The following is a 23,271-nucleotide window of genomic DNA, read 5'->3' on the forward strand; positions in this document are numbered from 1 at the left end:
AGCAATGGGCTGCCAAGTGGCGCATCAGTTTCAACCCTGCCAAGACCCAAGCCGTCATTTTCACGCGACGTAAGACCATGCCTGCACGCCATCTCAGACTTTACGACGTAGAACTACCGTGGGACACCTCCGCCAAATACCTGGGAGTCATCTTGGACAAACGACTGACGTGGAAGCTCCACATAGAAGACGTGAGAGCGAAAGTAAACCAGAGAATAGGGGCTTTATACCCCCTTATCAACGAAGACTCGGACCTCTCAGTAGAAAATGGAATTTTAATCTTCAGAATGTACATCAGGCCACTCATGGATTACGCCGCCGAAGTCTGGGGAGGTGCAGCAAAAACGCATATACAGCGACTCCAGTCTCTCCAAAACAAAATTCTCCGACGCATCTTTCACGTCCATTCACAGTTTCCGCACCGCTATCTCCAAGAAGCTGCAGAAGAACCTGAAGTAATGCAACGACACCAAGACCTGGCAAGACGATTTTACAGCAAGACACAAGAAGCAGACAACCCACTCATAAGAGCATTAGGCGCACCGCAAAATCCGCGAGATAAATACAAGAGACCAATAGCACTACTGGACCGATAAAAACGACGCAATAACAAGACGAACAAATACAGCTGTGAAATGCTCAGAAGAAACGAAACATTGACGAAAACTCCGTAACGCTTTAATGCAAAGAAGTTCAACCCCCGTCCCACACACACACAAGATACACACAAAATAAAGAAGCACAAACCCCACACGCCAACCCCAGAAGAAGCAGGCAATGCTTAAAAAGTAAATCCTGCGCCACATAGCTAATAAGTAGCCATAAGAAGGTGGACGGAGCGCTTGCTACCGCCCAACGTCCGACAGCCTGTGCGGAGCAGCCCCACACCTGCGCCACAACCACCCGCGCCTTTCAAACCACCGAGGATGGGGCTACACACAGCCACACCACAGCCGCCAACCAGTCGCCACGGCAGCGCCGCAAACCACGGCCAAACTGCAGCCACCGCGCGCTACAGCCTGGGTCGGCCCGCCGAGAATCGCCGCCCACGCCCAAATGCCGCCCCCACAGCCCCAGCCGGCGACCGGCCACAATGGCCAAACCTTCGGCAAAAGCCCCACACCGTCGCCGCGGCAGCCCGGCCAGCGCGGCCGGCGCCACAGCCACACAAGCGGAGGCGTGCGGCGATGACGGCCGTGCAAACGCACCTCCGCCGCCCCATCGCCCTCCCACCGTTTCCCGATCGGCCCGCAGCCGTCGGGCCACGTCCTCCTCCTCTCGCCCGCCAACATTCACAGCCCTTTCGTTCGTTTCCCAACAATTTCAATTGTGCCCGCCGCAAAAAACGGGCGCCGCCTGCAAAGCAACATGCTCCGCCGGAGCGCCCCTCGCCGCTTACGAGCCAACCCCTCGCCCGAGGCAAACCCGAAATCCGCAACTACAGACCAACCCAATCTGCCGTCAGCACACACGACAGCCAACATCACGCGTTACGAGTTAGACATTAGGTTCACACGTCTCGGTTAGGTTCGGTGGACGTGGGTTAGGTTAAGGGCACTTGGGTTAGGTTACGCATTCAAAACACACGTCAGGCGTCAGAGGTTACGTTAGGTTAGGTTAGGTTAAGGCCACTTGGGTTAGGTTAAGCGTCAAACTTAGGTTAAGCATTCAAACACACGTCGGGCGTCAGAGGTTAGGTTAGGTTAGGTTAGGTTAGGTTAAGGCCACTTGGGTTAGGTTAAGCCTCAAAACTTAGGTTAAGCATTCAAACACACGTCGGGCGTCAGGTGGCCGCAGCAGCCGCACCTACCTACCCACCCACCTCACGGCCGGACAGCTTGGCTTACTTGGCGCTGAGGCTGACCTCACCGCACCTCACCTCACCTCGCGCTACGCAACGCTACAGGTTCGGTTCGGTTCGCTCAGCTTAGGCTTAGAGCTTAAGCGCCGAGGTCGGATTACGACGTTGGTTCACCTTCGGGCGCCACACTTTGGGTGTAAAGGTCGCGTCGGGTCGTCGGCACGCCGCAAAAACAAAAGCGAAGCCACAGACAACGCCGACAAACGGGCAGCACGGCCACGACCAGATACCGAGCGCGAACGAGACACACGGACCACCCACCGGCCAAAGGGCACCAAACAACAAACCAGAGAGCACCACGTGTCGACCAGAGCAACCCGCCGCTCACGCGACGTGGCTGGCTGGCACCGAAGGGCCGCCGCAACTGCGCTTTCCGCGCCGGGCCGGATGCACGTGCGGCAACACCACCACCGCACACAGCCGCTGTTCAACGTCAACCAACAACACGCCGCGGTCGCAGCCTCAACGCCAGCACACGTTTGCACCACCATTCACACGCACCGCACAAACAGCTGTCGCCGACAACACAAACACACCGCAACGACGCCGCCGCCTCTACTTGTGCCGGCCACCCACCCCACCGACGGCGCACCTGTCGCCGGCCGGCAGTCGACACGGGAAACGCACACCGCCACTTCGCTCGCGCGCACGCCACCAACCAGTCGTCGTCTCCAAAACAACAAACAAACATAGGGCAGGCAACAAATCGCCTCGCACGAACCGTCCACAAAACTATCAAAGCACAGCCTCTGGCTAACGGCCACGACGCAGCGGCACGCTGCTCCTTTCCCCGCCCCACTCGATTCACGAAGGCACGCGACACCGCCAACGACGGCCTCGCTTCCCGCAACCGACACCTTTCCGCCACTACGCACAGCCGCACCCGACGCCCGTGGCAACGACACAACTACTGCACTATCCACCGCCGCCTCCCCCTTCCCGTCGTACACACACACACAGCCAGCCAGCCAGCCAAAACCACACCAACGACCCAAACATGCACGTGCAACGGCACACCCCAACCAGTCAACGTCGACAACCACACGCACGGCTCGAAACCGGCGCCCTTCCACGTTGCCATCAAGCTACACACAAGACACAAGGGACCAACAACAGCAAGCCTGCCCGCCCGCCCGCCCGCCCCACTCTCACGCCGCAAAAAAGCACACCGAAACCGCCAAACGCACATTCCCATCGCACCGACACCGACCGGCTCGCTACCACCACACCTCTCGGCAGCCGTTTCGCAAACATGACACGGCGCGACATGACATCACGACCAACTCAACTCTCCTCTCCCGACGCCTTCGGCCGGAGCACAACGCCGCCAATTCGCCACACACACACAGTCACACAGTCGACAGGCGCCCGCCCGCCCTCCCTCCCTGCACGACGCCGCGCAGCAAAGGCGCCCGCAAACACATACCTCTCCTCTCTCTCGGCCGCCCGACGCGCCAACCGCCACACCGCCAGCCACTCGCAATTGTGCACTGCCGCCAGCCACACGTCCAACACGCCGCGCCGCCTCCGGCCACCCGCCAGGGGGCGCTCACGTCCGCGACAACAGCGCGGCCCGCCGGGCCAAACCGAACCGAGCCGCCCGCCGCTGCTCTGCACATCTTCCTGCGCGCATCAACAAAACGAGGCAAGCGAGCACACCCCGTCACAACGCCACATCACGCAAATGCCGTGCCGACCTCTTGTGTCTACCGCCTAAATTGCACTCACTCACCAGCCGCCCCTTCTTCTTCCTACCTATCTATCTATCTATCTATCTATCTATCTATCTATCTATCTGTGCGTCTGTGTCGGTCCGCGCGTGACGCCTCTCAACATCCGCCGTCGCCGTCCCCGTCCCCGTTTCCGCCCCAATGCCATCGTCGCGCCGCCTCCTCCTCCGCCCCTGTCCGGCCCGCACCACACCATACACCGCTGCTTGTCCCGGCCGTTGCCACCAAAGGCGCCTACCGCAAACGCGCCACGCCGCAGCCCCCGTGCGTGCATCTCCGTGCCGACGCTGCCTCTCTGCCCTCCCGCACGCACTCGACCGACCGACCGACATGCACTGCGTCGACGGCCTCGACAACACAGTCTCTGGCTCCGCACTGCGTCTTCCGGTACGCGCGCTGAAACACGTATGTACTCATTACCAGCGATGGCGAGGCACGACACAATCTCTGACCAGAGCGTTTCTTATCGTCGCTAGTCTGCGCCACACGACACTAGTAGCACGTAGCGGGTCGGCAGGAACAGTTGTCATCTATATGTGGCGGGTCGGGAGAGGTAGTAGTCAGTCGACAGTATCAGCGAGTGGACGGTTGTACTGAGCGGGCGGCGGCGTGCTCTTCTCGCGACTCTGGTCTCCGTTCGGGACGATGCATATTGTTATTACAGGTAAGGTAATGAAGCTGCATTGCGCAAATCTAATACTGTATGTCAATTGTAACTATTTTCTTCACAACAAAATGCCCCAATAATACTTTGTTTCCAAACAAACTTTTTTAAAGTACAACCATTCATTTCCATTTAAAGAATATTTCCTACGCATTTCCTCCAACAATCAAAATTAAATGTGAGCCGGCATTCATTGCACGACGCTGTGTACAGGTATCGACAGTTAAGAGCACATATAGATGCAGTTTGTTTTTTTTCTCTTTTGTCTCTTTTTTGTTTTTGTTTTGTTTTTTTTTTTGACGTAACGATCTTTTGCTCTTCTTATTCTAATTTGTACGTACGCTGTTTGTTTAGATTTTTATATTGGTCATGCCACGTAGCGCTCCGCGTGAAAATCACTGCCTGTGCTGTGTGCAGTCTGTGGCTAGTTTGCATTGTTGTCATGAACTGCTATAGCTGGATGTGAACAGCGCGTAGCGTTGCGCAGTTAGGGGTGAGCCGCCAGCACTGGTGCATGTGCGGACAGAGATGGCGGACTTTTCAAATTACATATATTATGACTGGTGATGATATTAAGGGTAAATACATTGTTTGTTGTTCTCTATTAAACATCTTTACTTTGCTAACTATCCCTATCGGTAGTTAGTGCCCTCCGTGGTTTGGAATCTCTTATTTTAGCTGGCAGCAGTGGTGCTCGCTGTATTGCAGTAGTTCGAGTAATGAAGATTTTTGTGAGGTAAGTGATTTCCGACAGGTGTACTTTAATGTTACTCAGGGCCATTCTTTTGCAGGGATCTTTGATAGTCAGATTGCGTTGCGCTCAAAATATTGTGTGTCAGTTTAAGCACAGTTTTGTATACATTGTTGTTCAAAGGGAGACGTTTCAGAATACACAGGGCCGAAGGTCAGCCAGCGCTGCCCTTACAACGTTTAGCGGGTTTTCAATTATGTCTGTTGAGATGTTCATGGTTCATTATTTCCATTCATCATATTATCGCGAGTTTCTCATCAATCTTCGTTCGTTCATTTTCTAGGGACGTTAACAACATTCTGGCACACTTTTATCATCATTCACTCACTCACTCACTCACTTACTTACGACTATTTGTGCGGGGAGGTTACACTTGGGTCCATTTCCATTTCCATTTCCATTTCCATTCAATGTTGATAGACCTTTCTTTTTTTTGTTTTTTTTTTTTTTTTGTTGTTGTTGTTTTGTTGCTGGCAGGTTACAAAAGGCCTCACTTTATGTTGGTTGCAGCAGCGTTTTTCTCCTTCTTCTAGTGTTTTCCCCGCCCCTCCCGCATCCGTCGGTCTCACCACGTTCACTGACAGCCGCGTCTGCGGCTACACCACAACGGCCCCCTCCCGGCAACCCATTCGTTTTCTCTTCTTTTGCACAAAAACAACGCCGCACGCGCCAGCCGAGCGCAGCGCAAGCCACCCACACCGCGCCCCTCCCCGTCTTTATAGCCTCCGCGTCTTGTTTTCTTCGTTTGCCCCCTCCCATCTCCCGAATGCCATGCCATGCCAGCAGCGTTACGCGTGCCCCTCCCCTGTCCACACACTACCGCGAAACGAACAGCCTTTCCGGGCCACATGCAGGGCACGCCCACCGCCATTCCCGGACGCAATTCTCAAAACAACACACACACACACACACACACACACACAATGGCTTTGCACACGAACATAGACGGCACGGGCACTGTCGTACATTCTTCCTCAGAACCATCTCAACGAACGTTACGTTACGTTACACACACATCCGGGAAAGCAAAGCAACGCAACGCACAATTCAGCCGTCAAAGGTAACGTTCACCACGGCAGACACTTGCCGCCGCGCCGTTACACGCATTTCAGTGCGGCTACAATACACCTCCGACACGGCAACGTTCCGTTGCTCTACACTGCGTTTCTCCGTTTTGTTTGGTTTTTTTTCCGTTTTCTCTCTCTCTCTCTCTCTCTCTCTCTCTCTCTCTCTCTCTCTATATTTTTGTTTTTTTTTTTTTTTTTCCCCTCTGTCCTTTCCTCCACCATTCTCTCCTCACGTTCTGCCCAGACATTCGACCGATCAGAGGTTCGTTCACCTTTCGGTAACCGTTCTCAGCGCGACGGTGTACCAACGGTATGACGGTATGACGGGTGTTCAAGACGTCCGGTGTACCGCGCCGATCGACAGTTTCCCAGAGGCGACGGATCGGACCACATCACCGACATACACACAAACACGTGTACGCACATTCGCCAAAGCGACCGTCGTCTTCTAGCGTCGCGCTTACTCTACTGTACTGCACTGGACACGCGAGCATGCATCTTCAATGACGACGTCGGTGTGCGTGCGTCGTACGCACACAAGCAGACACAGTCAGTCAGACACGACTATCGAAATCAGAGTCGGGGGAAAGGTACATATCATCGTGCGTGTCGCCCGTACAATGCAATACACAGTGGTGTCTCAATGCGCGTTCACATTCAAACGTCACTCACACGCCTCCACGCTCCATTTACAGACACATTTCACCCTCGCCATATATGGCGTGCAAACCGACCCGCAAACGGCCGTCGTTACACACTGACATTCCCAACAATCGCGTTTCGTTTCCACCCGTCACGTAACTAACCGGCACCTCCATCCAAAGGGCACATCACCGATCGCACTTCCCCACCCCCCTCGCAGACAACGAGTTGTGCGCACGTGCCTCCATTCCACGTCACACCGTGGCCGTACCCCGCAACACGCGACGCGCCCCCTAAACAATCAAATTATTCATCGCATCGGCCACCCCACCCCGTCGCGTCGCAACCAAAGCGGTAGCTATTGCCGCCGTCCACCCACTCACACACAAAACAAAACAAAAACAACAACAATTCCGCCCTTCCCGCAAAGGCCATTTGGTGGCCCTGAAAAGGGCCGTTTTGCCGCTCTCGCAACGGAGGATCTCCTTCCATTCCAGAGCCACCTCCTTACTTGGAGCTCGTGTACTTGGTCACCGCCTTCGTGCCCTCGCTCACGGCGTGCTTGGCCAGCTCGCCAGGCAGCAACAGCCGCACAGCGGTCTGGATCTCGCGGGACGTGATGGTCGAGCGCTTGTTGTAGTGCGCCAGGCGAGACGCCTCGGCCGCGATGCGCTCGAAAATGTCGTTCACGAAGCTGTTCATGATGCTCATCGCCTTCGACGAGATGCCCGTGTCAGGGTGCACCTGCTTCAGCACCTTGTAGATGTAGATGGCATAGCTCTCCTTCCTCTTGCGCTTCTTCTTCTTGTCGCCCTTCGAAATGTTCTTCTGCGCCTTGCCAGCCTTCTTGGCGGCCTTCCCGCTAGTCTTGGGCGGCATCGCAAACAAACAAGAACGTACGGCAGCAACACCAGCAGCAAGCGCTCCGCTCTAGTCAGCGTCTCCCCACACAGTGGCACCCAGCGAAGTGAAATGGCTGGGTCTATATAGACCCTTGATGTGTCTGAAGAGCCAGCGTCCTTGAAAACGCTCTGTCTTACGAATTGGAACTTAGTGGTGCGTATTGGGGGTTATGTGGTAATGGTTAGGGGTCGTTTCTCCCCTGGGTTGATGATGTTAGTGGAGGCGGCAGTGATGATGATGTAAGTGTATGTTTGAGTGTGGTTTTATATGACTATCGCCTGAATTGGCGATGGATTGTGGTGATTGGTGCTCTCTGATCAGGGTTTTCGTCCCTTCCCAGAGAGTTGATGAGTTGGTGTGGTGATGCGTTTGATGATAGGTAGAAGTTTAATGATTTTTGTTTAATGATATGATAGAATGAGGGCTGTCCTAACATTGCTCTGATCTCCTCATTGCTCGAGTACCATGGAGCGTCTGCAACGATTCGGAAGGCTTTGTTTTGGATGATCTCCAACTGTTTGAGATTGGTGTCTGCTGCCATACTCCACGCTTCTGAACCGTAGAGCATGGCTGGGAGAATGATCGTTTTCCAAATTTTGAGCTTGGCAGGTACTGTGAGTCCCCTGCCTTTAAGGAGTGGGTATAGCTGAAAGAGCCGGGCAGAGCCCTTGTTTCTGGCCTCTTTGATGTGGTGCATAAATGTCAGATTCTTATCCAGTTTTAGCCCAAGGTATGTAATTACTTCTTTCCAGGGTAGTACCTGGTCGTCGTGCGAGATGTTCAGTATGGGGCGTTTTATTTTGTGGCTGAATAATATGGTCTGGCATTTGTCTGCGTTGATTTTTATCTTCCACAGATTGCACCACTTTGTCACTTTGTCTAGGTGTCGTTGTAGGCGATAGGCTAGATAGTTGATGTTCCTGCCACTGTGGTATAATGCAGTGTCATCTGCATATAGGGCGATGTTACCGCCCGGCTCCTTCGGCAGATCATTTGTGTACAGTAGATATAGGAGGGGGCCAAGCACAGATCCCTGTGGGACACCTGCTTCTATTTGTTTTAGTTCGCTGTTTGCTCGATCTACTGTAGAGTAAAATTTCCTTTCCACCAGGAACGAGTGAACTATTTTAAGCAGGTGAAGTGGGCAATTCATCTTTGACAGTTTGTATAGCAGGCCGCCATGCCAAACCCGGTCGAACGCCTTTTCAATGTCCAGGAAAATGGCAGCTGTGCTATTGCCCTGTCTCTTCTCTGTGCAGATGTGCTCCACCAGACGAATGGCTTGTTGCGTTGTGCTATGCCCAGCACGAAAACCAAATTGTTCGGGAATAAGGATATTGTTGGCAGATAGGAATTGTAGTAGGGAGTTTTGGATGAGGATTTCAAGTAGCTTAGACAGGTGGTTGAGCAGGGAGATTGGTCGATAGTTTTGAGGGAATAGGTGATCTTTATTTGGTTTCGGGATTGAAATTACTTTAGCAACCTTCCAGGTTGAAGGGAAATATTGTGCTGTAAGACAGTTATTTAGGATGGCAGTGAGATGGGAGATTGCAGGATCGGGGAGGGCCTTAAGGAAGGATGGTTTGATGTTGTCAGGACCAGGGGCTTTTGCAGTGCCGATTCGCCTGATGATAGCTGCAACTACACGCTCGCTGGTCGGTTCGAAGGTCGAGTCGGACCTGGCGCGAAGTCTACGATGGAGGTGTCGTTCTACCCGCTGTTCCAGGGCATCTACTTCGTCCTCGTCGTCCTCTATGACATTCTCCTGGAATTGGAGCTCGAGGGTGTTTGACATGGCAGTCGCTTTGTCCTCTGGCGTGTACACCAAGCCGTTCTGCCCGTGTAGGGGTCTGTTGGCTTTGTGGGGTTGCCGCCTAGCTTTTATTATCCCCCAGAACTTTTCAGGATTTCTCTCAGCTGCCTGGAGACTTTGTTCCCACCTGGAACACCTCAGGAGTTTCAGTCTGGTCTGAATTTCATGGGCCATTTGATTCATACGTCTCCTATCCTGGGGGTCCCGGTAGGTCTGCCATCTTTTGCGCGTTCGGTTTTTATCTGAGATTAGTTGTGCTAGTTCTGGGGGCAGGTTGGATCGCCCATAGTTATGTGTGATTTTGGTGGTGGCAGCCTTTCCACATGCCTTGATAATGTTGGTAAATTCCTCAACTGCCTGGTCAATTTCCACATGGGATGGCATATCTGGCGCATGGTCTGGGATGTGAAAGGCGACCAGTCGCTTGTACCTTTCCCAGTCAGTGTACACCGTTGTGTGTGTTCTGTTGGTGGGTACGTCCTGATCTCCCTCAAATCTGAGTACCACGGGGCTGTGATCAGAGTTTAGACTGTTGACAACTTCTGTGGTGGTTGCCAGATTGATATTTTTTAACAGAAATATGTCCAGAATGTCCGGTCGACACCTCGAATCATACGGGAAGTGAGTGGGCTCGTCTGGAGAGACGACCTGCACTGCCGGATGGTTATCGAGGTATCTTAATAACCGGTTTCCACTGGTGTTCGTGAAGCGGCAACCCCATGCCCTGTGCTTGGCGTTCAGGTCCCCTCCTACTATTGTGTACTGACTGCCATTCAGAAGACCGTCCAGGTCGTGAGGAAATAGTGTCGTGCTTGGCGGATGGTATACTGCCACCAGGTGAGTGGGGCGGTTGTTGAGAACAACTTCCACCGCTGTTGCCTCTGTGTTAATGAGTCTTGGTACAGGTACCTGACGATGGCATATGCGCCGTTTTATCAGGATACCTGTACCGCCACCTTGTCTGTTAGGACGGTCCGTCCTAATTAGTTGGTAGTTTCGGACGTGAAAGGTGTCGTCTGGCGTTAGATGTGTCTCACTGAGGAGAGCTACATCTATTCCATGATCATCCAAGAACATCTCAAGCTCATACCTGTCGTGATAGATGCCATCTGCATTCCAGATGGCGATGGTGATATGCTGCCTCTCAGCTTCATTTGCCATTGGAGAGCAGTGGTAGGATGTTGGTGGCGAGTATTGAGATTGTAGAGATGAGGTCAGGGGCTGCTGCTATTTTGGTGCATAGCTGGGTTATGCCTTCAAGGAAGGCTGGTGAAATGAGGGACTTTATTAACGCCCAAATCTTAGAGAGCAACTGTAGTGGCTGTTCCTGTTCGACCTGAACGGAACGTTCCTGTGCAGTGGTCTGGCCACTGACGATGTCAATAGTGTTGTTGGTATCTACTGGTGCAGCTGTGGCTTGGACGGATTCGGCGGGTATGGCTTGAGCTGGTATGGCTCTTGGTGGTTGTACATTTGTGGCTGTTGATGTTGAGGGCTGTGGTGTTGCCTCTGCCTTCTCTGTTTCAGGTTGGGTTGGGGAGGGGAGGGGTATGTGTTGTGGGGTAGAGACAACCTGTGGGGGTGAGGTTCTTTTAATAGGCAGAGTTGCCTTGAGGGGGGATCGTTGCGGCTTTGGTTTAGTGGTATTTGGGGGAGGAGGAGTGCGCCCAGTTTTTACAACCTCGGCTAAAGTCCTGTTGCCAGTAGGGCTTTCTATGTGGCGTGGTTGATGTTGTGGAGCAGGTGTTTGTGTACCCCTTTGGGGTTGGGCAGGGTTTGGAGGGCTTGTGGTTTCTGCTCTGGCAGGTGTCGGGGATGGTGGGGGGCTTACTGCTTCCACGGGGGGAGCTGGAGGGGGGTTGGGGTTTCTCAGTGGCATTCTGGGAAGCGGTTCCTGCCTTCTGGGTGCTGGTGCTCGTTGGCGCTCCCACGCCTGGACGATCTTTAGTCTTTCTGGGCAGCCCCTGAAGGAGGCTGGATGGTTGCCCCTACAGTTGGCACATATGGCCGGTTCTTCTCTTTTCTTTGTGCAGGCGCCAGAAAGATGCGGTCCTGCACATTTAACGCACCTGGGGGCGAGTTCGCACTGGTTTGCCCCATGTCGAAATCTCTGGCATAGGTAGCACTGTGTGGGCCCACTAGGTTTTTGGTATAACTCTACGGTAACTTTCATATGAAGTAGTCTCTCTACTTTAAAAATTTTTCTAGCCTCCGCCGTGTTCAGCAGATTGACCTGGAAATTGGCCGTTTTTCTTCTTGGCGCTGATACTACGTTTCCAGCGTCATCGATTTCTGTCTGTGGCTTAGACATTTGGTATACACCTTGCACCGGAAAGCCCTTCTCGACGAGGGCATTCTTGACGTCCTCTGGGGTCCAGTAGGGCGTCAGTCTTTTAACGACGACCTTCAGAGTACTCTTCGGGTCGTCGTTGTACGTGAAGAATTCTAGATTACGCTTCCTGAATTCTTGCTTGAGGTATTGAAAATCCTCTGGGTTGGTAGCCTGGTATACGATGCTATCACCCTTGTATGTGGTACTGAGGGCACCCGTTAGTTTTCCCTGGATTTGCCCTATCAAGGTCGTGTACCCTTTTGTCTCGAACACAGTGATAGGGGGAACCCTTCGGCCTCTGTTGGTTCTTTGGTTTCTATTTTGCATGGGGCCCCCTTGCACCTGGGGAGCTACTGGACTTGTGTTCTCCAGTCCCCTGTTGCCGCCCTCTGACGTCATCTGGGTGGCATTTGGCGTTGGTGCTGCGCTTTCAGCGTTCGCACTAGTATCTGTAGTTGGTTTATGGGGGCGGTCAGATTTCGTGATTTCGATTTCTGTGCCCTGGCTTTGTTGTGGCAGTACAGGAGTTTCCTGTTCTGATGTTTCGACATGTTTTGGGTTTTCTTTTGCTGAGGCAGGTGGCGTGTGCAGTTGATTTTCTTCCGCAATAGCGGGTTGCAGGGGCTGCCCAGATTTTTCCTGTTTTTGAAGCAGCCTCCCGCTTCGCCGCAGACGTCCCTCGCCCAGTGATGAGATAGAGCTGGCGTCACTGTCGGTGGCAATGACAAGATTGTCTGAGTCCGAGCTAGTGACTGAAGATGGTGATGGGGGTGGGTGGTCCATTGAAGGAGAAAGAGATGATGATGAAGTCGCGATAGATGTCGGGTCCACACTGTGTGAGTCGCCGCTTGGATGTCGATCTTGTGGGTGCCCCATAGTGGGGCAACCGTGAAATGAAACGGATTACAGAGTTTGTCCTATATTTCGACAATTTCCGTGCCAGCGACCTTTCCCTACACCTGGCAGGCGCGGGATACCGCCAAGGGCCTCACAGTCAGTCTGTTTGACTATGTGGCTCGGCGGGTCCCTGGACTGCAGCTTCCCTAACACCTATGGCACAGAAATTCTCGAACAATATCGCTGATTTATAGTCGCCTACTCGCGGCGCGATGTTCTTCTTTCTTCTCGATCTATCCCATGTCAGAACGAGCGCTCAAGTGGTCCAGAATTCCGTCCCCGGTCGCGAGTGTGCAGCACGACTTTTGCTTTTCTAGAATCGACAGTTTTGCTTTTCCTGAAAAACACACACTCGACCAAGTCCGGAGAACCAGAACACAGCGCGACCCGCTAGCACTAACGACACGGCAGAGCACGCCGCTATAGCGCAAGCACGCAAGACGGCGACCAAGCACACGAGAGCCAAGCAACGAGGCGAGCTCTGGACAAAGGCGGCGAGAGCGCGCGGCGGGAAATTCCAGGGCTGGAGCACAATAGCGGCGCGGAGCACAGGTAGACGCACGTCCGTCCGCTTCGCAGTCCCACCTCGGAATTGGCCGGCACCTGGCACCTGGCACCCAGCGCGCCCCGCCGCCGCACCTTTACCAGCTCGCCCCGTTGCGGCCGCCGACCAATGGGCCGCGAGCGCAACCGGCCGCCGCACCCGAGAGCATAAAGGACCCCCACCCCTGGCGGCGCCGCCACTCCGCTGCTCGACTCGCTGCGGCTCGCACCGTCGTTCGTCTCGTCTCGTTTTTACACCACAGCGCATCGCCATGTCCGGACGCGGAAAGGGAGGCAAAGTCAAGGGCAAGTCAAAGTCCCGCTCAAGCAGGGCCGGGCTCCAGTTCCCGGTCGGCAGAATCCACCGCCTCCTGCGCAAGGGAAACTACGCCGAGCGCGTCGGCGCCAGGGCGCCCGTCTACCTCGCCGCCGTCATGGAGTACCTCGCGGCTGAGGTGCTCGAGCTGGCCGGAAACGCGGCCCGCGACAACAAGAAGACGCGCATCATCCCGCGCCACCTGCAGCTTGCCATCCGCAACGACGAGGAGCTCAACAAGCTCCTGTCGGGCGTCACCATCGCACAGGGTGGTGTCCTGCCCAACATCCAGGCCGTCCTGCTGCCAAAGAAGACCGAGAAGAAGGCCTAAACAGAGAGGCCAGGCACTCGGCACGCCGCGCTTTGCCGGCTCGCCTCGGCTCACAACAATCGGCCCTTTTCAGGGCCACCACACAAACCTACGTCCAAAGCAAAATTTCAGTCGTCCTCGCCGCGCTTTACTTTACTTTAACTTCACTTCCACAGCCGCCGCCGGCAAGAAGACCGTACCAACTGCTACGATTGCAGGGGGAGATATTCTGCGAGGTACCTCGGTGTCACGCCTGACATCCAAGTGTCACATAGGGGAACTTGGCACAAACGCTCACGCCAGGATGCAGATCCTGTACCCCTGTTCCCTCGACCCCGCAACAGGGGTAGCGATACTGGAAATATGCGCGCCCTGTATGGGGCTATGCAGCCAGATCGACGATGCATCGCCTACAGAAGGGTCCAAAGCAGAGCGCTCTACGACGGGCCTTACACGTCCCCGCGGCAGACCTGCCTAGAACCACCCACAACACGATTCCGCGCCCTGGCAGAAGCGTTCTACGCCACCGCGCGGAATTCAGAAAATGACTATTACGTCTTGACCCTTGGGCAATATGAACAGATGTGCAAGACCCGACCCGAGTCGCTACTCCAGCAGTAGCACAAACAGAACACATAATCACTCTCAACAAACAGCAACGTCCGAAAAAGCACACTACCAAAGATAAGAACAACACACAGAAAAGAGGAGCAAATGTCCACAGGCGACAATAACCTCCACCAACTCCCCCTCTAACGGTAGAGGACTAAAACAGAGAAGAACAAGAAGAGCCGCCGCCATCTTGTCGTCCACAGCCCGTGTGGCCCAACAAACAAACACACACACACACACACACACACACACACACACACACACACACACACATTTCTCTTGTTTTGTTTCGTTTGCCTCAAGCACCTCCACGCACGCACAGTCGCCTTCCAAACGACAACGACAGCAATAATCACCACTGTTAAACGAGCGTGTCGACACACCGCCCTCCACTCCCGCGCGCCCCATACAAACGAAACAGCTGATGCGGCCGCCTATGGGCACGCCTTGCCTCGGCAACTCCAACGCCGCCGCAAACACACAGCCAAAACCACGCAAATATTCACCGCCTCTCGCACAACAACAACAACACACAGCCCGGCGTCTCCATCGATCGATAAACAAAACAAACACACAACGCCCTCTCTCGCGCGCACACACACACACACAGCCACAAGACCCGCTTCCTTTCCTTTCTCCCAGTCACGTCACGTCAGTCAAACGCAAACGAAATGAAATGAAGAATGAAAGAAAGAAGGCAGGCAGGCAGGCAGGCAGGCAGGCAGGCAGGCAACACACGCAGCAACAACACAGACTCTTTCGCACTTTTCAATTTCCGAACAGTGTGGTGGCCCTGAAAAGGGCCGTTTTCGTCTCTCCCACGGCCGCGGGAAGGCCATCGCGGCACAGCACACCGGCTGCGACGCGCCTAACCGCCGAAACCGTACAGGGTGCGCCCCTGCCTCTTCAGGGCGTACACCACGTCCATCGCCGTCACAGTCTTGCGCTTGGCGTGCTCAGTGTACGTCACCGCGTCGCGGATCACGTTCTCCAGGAACACCTTCAGCACTCCGCGGGTCTCCTCGTAGATCAGACCAGAGATGCGCTTCACGCCGCCCCTGCGAGCCAGGCGGCGGATCGCGGGCTTCGTGATGCCCTGGATGTTGTCGCGCAACACCTTGCGGTGCCGCTTGGCGCCACCCTTGCCGAGCCCCTTTCCTCCCTTGCCGCGGCCAGTCATCTCTTCTAAATCCTCAAAAAAGCTCAAGGCAAGCAAAACGTCTGCTGCAGCGGCTGGCTCCTCACCCGGCGCTAGCGAGTCGGCTACGGTCTGCGCCCGGCGTCGCGTGGATCTTCACGGAGATGACTGATCCTCCGATGTGTGATGGAGTTCACAGCAGTTAGTGCTTTGCCTCCCATGCATGTTGGTGTTGCGTCTTCATATGTGGATTGTCTTCTGGGGTGCCTCCTCAGCACAGGTCTGCAGAGCTAGCTATGCAGCGAGCAGGTGTGGCCAGCGGGTGGTGACGTTGCGCTGCAGTTGGCGGCCCAGCGTCCGGATTTGGGCATTGTGCGACCGGCCAGCACGTTCGTAAAAGGTGCGGGCGGTCGTCTGGAAAAGGTCACGGAGCAGAGGTACTTCCGCGACGTCATGTAGATGAGCGGTGGGAAAATCGTAAGGCAGGTGTAAGGCCAGCCGAAGGATGCGGTTCTGCAATGTCTCCAGCTTCTTCAGGTTCGTGTCGGCGGCGTTCCCCCAGACGACAGCGGCATATTGGAGTACAGGGCGGAGCAGCGCCTTGTACAGGGTGATGCCCAGCCGCGGTGGTAGTTGGGAGTCGGGATTCAGCACCGGGTACAGGGTGCGGAGCCTGTTCCGCACTTTGGCCTTTACTTCGCGGATGTGCGGAACCCACGTGAGGCGGCGGTCGATGGTGACGCCGAGGTAATGCGCCGTTGGGCGCCACAGGACAGGGCTGCCACCGACGGTGAGCGGTTGCAGACCCGCAGGTACGAGTCGCCTGGTGACGATCAGGAACTGGGTCTTGGCACCGTTGAATTGGAGACGCCACTTGACTGCCCAGGCTGCCAGGGTGTCAACGGCGAGCTGCAAACGGCGGCGCATGACGGCGGCATTGAGGCTCCTGGTATAGAGAGCCGTGTCATCCGCGTACAGGGCGAGCCGCACACGGTCGATCTTCGGTGCATCAGACGTGTACAGCGAGTACAGGAGAGGCCCCAAGACCGAGCCCTGCGGCACGCCGGCGTTGATGCGGCGGACGGAGGACAAGCCCTGCGCGGCCCGCACATGGAAGGTCCTATCGGCAAGATAGGAAGCGATGAGACGGACGTGCGACGTCGGGACCCCAAGTTCAAAAAGTTTGAACAAGAGGCCGCGGTGCCACACACTGTCGAAGGCACGCGACACGTCCAGGAACACCGCGCCGAAGAACTCGCGCTGCTCGAGGGCGACGAACGCATCTTCCACTAGGCGAAGGAGTTGGTGAACGGCCGAGTGGCCCCTGCGGAATCCGAACTGCTCTTCGGGCAGGAGGCCTTCCTCGTCGACGTGGCGCTGCAGCCGCCTGATGTACACCCTTTCAAAGACCTTGGAGACGGCCGGCAGTAAACTAATAGGTCTGTAGTTCACTGGCTGCCGCAGATCCTTCCCCATCTTCGGAATCGCCACGATTTCCGCATGCTTCCAGGACTGAGGAAAACTGCAGGACCGGAGGATGACATTAAAAACGTCGGTAAGATGAGTGACGGCCACGGGAGGCAACTTCTGCAGTAGGGCGTTGGAAACTTCGTCTGGGCCCGCAGCTTTCCTGGGGTTTAGGACACGCAGGATGGACGACACCTCCTCCGCCGTCGTCTCTTCAATGACGTCGTCGTCGTCGCGTGCCTCCAGGTAGCGAGGGAGCCGGTCAGCAACCAGGTCGTCGTGGACAGCGTCGATCGGGTCGGCGATAGGCGTAAACGCAGCCTCGAAGACGTCCGCGAGGGCATCAGCCTTCGCAGCCGGTTCGCAGACAGCCTGACCATGTACCAGCAGCGGAGGGATACGGTGTGTGCGTCGTAGAAGGCGCTTCGTCGTCTGCCAGGCTGTGCCGTCTTCAAGACAAAGGGTGGCGACCTTGTTAGTCCAGTCGCGGTTGCGATGGTTGTCAATGGCGGCCCGGATGTCCCGACGCATCCTGTTGAGGAGGCGCTTGGTGTTGGCATTTCGCGTCCTCTGCCACTCCCGGTAGACCCTGTTCTTCTCGGTGATGGCGGCAAGGATGTCCGGCGGCAGCTGTCGGGAGTAGTCTGGCGGAGGGCGAGGTCGGGGCGGCGTCGCCATGGTGGCAGCGTCGATCGTGGTGGCCGCGAAGTGCAGAAGTGCTTCGTCCGCTCCAACTTCCGCAGGGGGCGGCGCGACGGCGAGTGAATGCGTCACGGCTGCTTGGAACCTGTCCCAGTCGATGCCAGCAAGTGAGATACCGCGCCTGGGCTGTTGGAGGGCGTCTAGGTCGATATCAAAAACTACAGGGACATGATCCGAAGACAGCGCCGTCCTCGTCGTGGCGGTGATCTGATGAGGGACGCCCTTGACGACCGCGATGTCAATTATATCTGGGAGCCCACGGGCAGGGAAGATTGTCGGGTCGTATGGCCCCACCACCAGCGCATTGTGACGTTCCACTACCCGGAGCAGGCAGCGGCCAGCGGCATTGGTGATCCTGGAGTTCCAGGAGACGTGTTTGCTATTGAAGTCCCCGGCGACGAACACCTGCCCCCTCAGGGAGAGCAGCGCAGCGATGTCAGCAGGGTCCAGGGGACGAGACGGCGGCCGGTAGGCCGCGATGAACGTGATGACGCCCGCCGAGGTGTGAACAACGACACCAGTGGCCTCCAGCGTTGCCAGCGGGGGAAGTTGTATCACATGATGACGAATGCCGTTGCGGACGTAGACGGCTGTTCCGCCACCCGCCGTCGGTCGGTCGGTGCGATAGCTGGAATAGTTAGCCGCCCTGACGTCGACCCCAGGCTTGAGGTGTGTTTCATTGATAAGGCAGACGTCGACGGCTTCGTCACGGAGAAATTGGCGAAGTTCGCCAGCTTGAGTGCGGACGCCGTTGGCATTCCACGCGACGACTGTGAGCCCTCTAACGCTGCCCATGGTGCGGCTGGGGAGTGTGGACAGCGGTCGGGGCCGGAGAGGCCATCGGCACTGCAGCGGTGAGTTGCTGCGACAGGACGTCAATCAACTTCGTAGCACTGGTCACCAGAGCTGTGAGCTGCGCGACGAGGTTGGCCAGGTCAGCGGTGGAGGCAGCCGGCGCGGCCCCGGCGCTGGAAGGGGGAGGCGTGGCTGCTTCGCTGTGAGAGTCCGTCTGGGGCTGCTCGACGGATGATGCCAAGGGCTGGGTACCCTCAGGGCGGCGACTCCCGCGCCGGTGGTTAGCGGGGCGTGGCCTGGCCGACGTCCCGGGAGAGGCAGCAGCCGGTTCCGCCACTAGCAGCTGTGCTGGAGGCGCAGGAGCATCAGGTGGCAGGACGGCCTCGGAAGCGGCAGGAGCAGGAGCAGCCGGCGCAGTTGGAGCGGCGGAGGGCGCCCCTGACGTTGCCGCCGCGAAAGAGACGCCTGGCCGTCGCGTTGCTGGCCTCTTCTGACGTGGCGCCGGTGTTTGGCCACGTTGTCGAGCGATGGCACGCTTCCACACCTCACACCCACGATAACTGGCCACGTGAGCACCGCCACAGAGTGCACATGTGGGCTTCTCGGTGGGCGGACGGGGGCACGCACGCCCTGCATGAGCGCCGGCGCATTTAACACATCTGTCCGGCATGGAGCAGTGGCGCGCGACGTGATTGATCCCCTGGCAGCGAAAACACTGCACAGGGCCTCTCCGGGAGCGAAGATCTTCGGTCTGAACCGGAACGTCGGCGACCCGCGTCAATTGATAGAGTTTGCGGTTCTCCACGGTGTCAGAGCAGACGACCAGGAAGAGCGGCATATCTTCGCGTGACTTCGGCGACTTCATCTTCACGACCGCTCTGATATAGAAGCCCAGGTCAGCGAGTTCCCGATGCAGGTGATCGGCTTCCATGTTGAACGGGAGGTCGCGGAAGACAATCTTCAAGACCTTGTCAGGCGCTGAAGCGTGGGTATAGAATGGTATACCACGATCAGACGCCTCCTGAGTGACCCGTCGATAATCTTCAGTAGAGCGCAGTGTGACCCTGTACAGGTCGCGCCCCGCAGGCTTCACGGTGTACACTGCCGTTGTCCAGCTGCGCAACAGCTTCTGCAGTTCCCCATACGGCGGCCGAAATTGGAGGACCACCGGCGGGAGATGGGAATCTCTCGTCGGCGCAGGAGCGCGCGGCGGCGGGTCCGGCGCGTCTTCAAGCGCGTCGAATGAGTTGGCGACGGCAGTTGGAGGCGCCGTCGATGACAGCATGCGTCTTGCAGTGCGCCTGGCTGGAACGAAACCGTCGGCATCAGGGGCGTAATCCTGCTTGGATCGCTTCTCGATCGGCGGGCTGCGAGCAACGGACGTCGCGACAGTTGCCCTCCGCTTCTGTTTCCCGCTGCGTCCGCGTGGCTGGGGCGCGGTAGAGCTCTCATCTTCTGAATCTGGCAGCGGAGTAGACAGCGCAGTCTTCAACGTTTCCGGAGTTGTGTCCGTCAAATCCATAGCCATAGCCATAGCACTGGTCGTCATAAGTGGGGGGCCAGATGGGGCCGCCGGCGGCGCAAGCGCGGCCGGTCGGCGATCTGCCACACCCTTCGCAGTACGTAGCTCCGTTCGCTTCGACATCTCAAGCTCGAAATGCGCCCGGCGCACGCGCCAGCCCCCCTATATAGACTCTGGCCCGCCCTCCCCCCACCACGCGCAACCGAGGGCATATAAGCGCACCACGGTGGCTGGCGCGCGCCCGTGTCGTCAAGGCAGCACCCGACGCAGCACCTCGCCTCCACGCCGCTCCGCTACCGCTACCGCTATGGCCCGCACAAAGCAAACGGCCCGCAAGTCCACCGGCGGAAAGGCGCCGCGCAAACAGCTCGCCACCAAGGCGGCGAGGAAGAGCGCGCCCGCCACCGGCGGCGTCAAGAAGCCCCACCGCTACAGGCCGGGCACCGTCGCCCTGCGAGAAATCAGGCGCTACCAGAAGAGCACAGAGCTGCTCATCCGCAAGCTGCCATTCCAGCGCCTAGTGCGCGAGATCGCCCAGGACTTCAAGACCGACCTGCGCTTCCAGAGCTCCGCGGTCATGGCCCTGCAGGAGGCCAGCGAGGCCTACCTCGTCGGCCTCTTCGAAGACACCAACCTGTGCGCAATCCACGCCAAGCGCGTCACCATCATGCCCAAGGACATCCAGCTCGCGCGCCGCATCCGCGGCGAGCGCGCCTAAACACCGCGCCAGCCGCTGGGCACCGCCCACGCACGCAACAAACAAAACGGCCCTTTTCAGGGCCACTAACATCACTCCGTCGCGAGCAAACTTTGTCGGTCGCCTCTCGCCCCACAACCACAGAACGAAAGACAAAACACCACTTCCACTTCCCGTCCGTCCGCCACAGCCGCTCTCCTCTGCCAGCTTGCTGGCGCGCGCAACAATCAACATCATCCCTCCCCGGCGCGGCGCTCAAAGCGCACAATACCCATCGGCCGACGCCGTCAACCACACGGCCGGCCGACGCTTCGTTTCGAAAAGAAAAAAAAAAAAAAACAAAAACAAACAAAAAGCCAGGCACGTCCAACGCCACCGACCCTTTCCACATCTCAACGTCCCCCGCCCCCGTTGCAAGAACAAACACACACACACAAAAGACAAGACACATCCGAGAAGACGGCAGGCAGGCAAACCAAAGTATTCAAACAACATGACACAAAACCAACCGTCGGCCGGCCGCGACCAAAAAAAAAACGGCGACAATCAACCGCAACGACAAAACCGCTACCGCCGCCCGCACCCGCCACCGACCCCCCCGCAATCCAACCACCACGGCACGCAAACAGTGTCCACACACGGGCATACAGGAAACGCCAGACGACACAACCACACCGCAACACAAACACGACAATCAAAACCTTCCCGACGTGCTTTGATGGCCCTGAGAAGGGCCGTTTTGGGCCGCGCGTCTGTTGCGCGCCACTAGACGACGGGGACGGGGGGTGCGGACGACGGAGTCAACCGCCAACCCTTCCTTTCCCATTCCTCTCTTCTTCTCCTCTACTTCTTCTTCTTGGGCGAAGCCTTCGCCTTAGACGGCGTCGTCGCCTTCTTCGGGCGCGGCGCCTTCGGCTTCTTCGTCGGAACCTTGGCGGCCTTCTTCGCCTTCGACGGCGACTTGGCCTTGGCCGGCTTGGCAGCAGCCGCCTTCTTCGCACCGGCGGGAGCGGCCGACGCCGCAGACGCCTTCTTGGCGGCGCCCGCCTTCCGACCAGTCGCCGCCTTCACGCCACCAGCCTTCTTTGCGCCGGCCGCACGGGCGCCCTTCTTCTCCTTGCTGGCCGGAGCGGCGCGCTTCTTCTTGGCACCGCCGGCCCGAGCCTTGCCGCCCTCAGCCGCCCCGCCGCCGGCGCCGGCAAGCTTGAAAGAGCCGGACGCGCCCTTCCCCTTCGTCTGCACCAGCTCGCCCGCCACCACGGCCGACTTGAGGTACTTCTTGATAAACGGCGCCAGCTTCTCCGCGTCCAGCTTGTAGTGCGCGGCAATGTACTTCTTGATCGCCTGCAGCGACGATCCGCCGCGCTCCTTCAGACTCTTGATGGCGGCCGTCACCATCTCAGAGGTGCGCGGGTGCGCAGGCTTGGCGCGCGGCTTCTTCGCAGACGACGCAGACTTTGCCTTCTTCGTAGTGCCGGTGGCGGCGGGTGCCGCAGCAGTCTCGTTCGTAGCCGCCTGATCTGCCATTTCGACGACGCGCGTTAACACACAACACAGCGAGCAGCGAGAGCGAGAGGAGACACGCAGCGAGCGGAGCGCACAGCAGAGGAATAGCCGCCTCGCGCCACAGGCCCAGCCAGTGTCGCGGGCGGGCGCGGACGGCCGAGAGAGCGGCCGCCACTCTGCGCGCCGCCGCGCCGCGCCTCCCGCGCTTGCTACCGCCCAACGTCCGACAGCCTGTGCGGAGCAGCCCCACACCTGCGCCACAACCACCCGCGCCTTTCAAACCACCGAGGATGGGGCTACACACAGCCACACCACAGCCGCCAACCAGTCGCCACGGCAGCGCCGCAAACCACGGCCAAACTGCAGCCACCGCGCGCTACAGCCTGGGTCGGCCCGCCGAGAATCGCCGCCCACGCCCAAATGCCGCCCCCACAGCCCCAGCCGGCGACCGGCCACAATGGCCAAACCTTCGGCAAAAGCCCCACACCGTCGCCGCGGCAGCCCGGCCAGCGCGGCCGGCGCCACAGCCACACAAGCGGAGGCGTGCGGCGATGACGGCCGTGCAAACGCACCTCCGCCGCCCCATCGCCCTCCCACCGTTTCCCGATCGGCCCGCAGCCGTCGGGCCACGTCCTCCTCCTCTCGCCCGCCAACATTCACAGCCCTTTCGTTCGTTTCCCAACAATTTCAATTGTGCCCGCCGCAAAAAACGGGCGCCGCCTGCAAAGCAACATGCTCCGCCGGAGCGCCCCTCGCCGCTTACGAGCCAACCCCTCGCCCGAGGCAAACCCGAAATCCGCAACTACAGACCAACCCAATCTGCCGTCAGCACACACGACAGCCAACATCACGCGTTACGAGTTAGACATTAGGTTCACACGTCTCGGTTAGGTTCGGTGGACGTGGGTTAGGTTAAGGGCACTTGGGTTAGGTTACGCATTCAAAACACACGTCAGGCGTCAGAGGTTACGTTAGGTTAGGTTAGGTTAAGGCCACTTGGGTT

General features: G+C 57.4%; 1 protein-coding gene across 1 annotated transcript; it reads right to left on the minus strand.

The window, feature by feature from the left end:
- Positions 1–10,581: 10,581 nt before the first annotated feature.
- Positions 10,582–12,639, minus strand: LOC126143074 (uncharacterized). The gene has a single exon (XM_049915296.1). It carries the CDS (start codon positions 12,637–12,639, stop codon positions 10,582–10,584), a length of 2,058 nt encoding a protein of 685 aa, XP_049771253.1.
- Between the last annotated feature and the right edge of the window lie 10,632 nt (positions 12,640–23,271).

Source organism: Schistocerca cancellata, unplaced genomic scaffold (assembly GCF_023864275.1).
Source record: "Schistocerca cancellata isolate TAMUIC-IGC-003103 unplaced genomic scaffold, iqSchCanc2.1 HiC_scaffold_758, whole genome shotgun sequence".
Taxonomy (NCBI): Eukaryota; Metazoa; Arthropoda; class Insecta; order Orthoptera; family Acrididae; genus Schistocerca; species Schistocerca cancellata.

Coding starts and splice junctions, on each gene's coding strand:
- LOC126143074 (XM_049915296.1), bottom strand. CDS start 12,639: ATGGGGCACCCACAAGATCGACATCCAAGCGGCGACTCACACAGTGTG.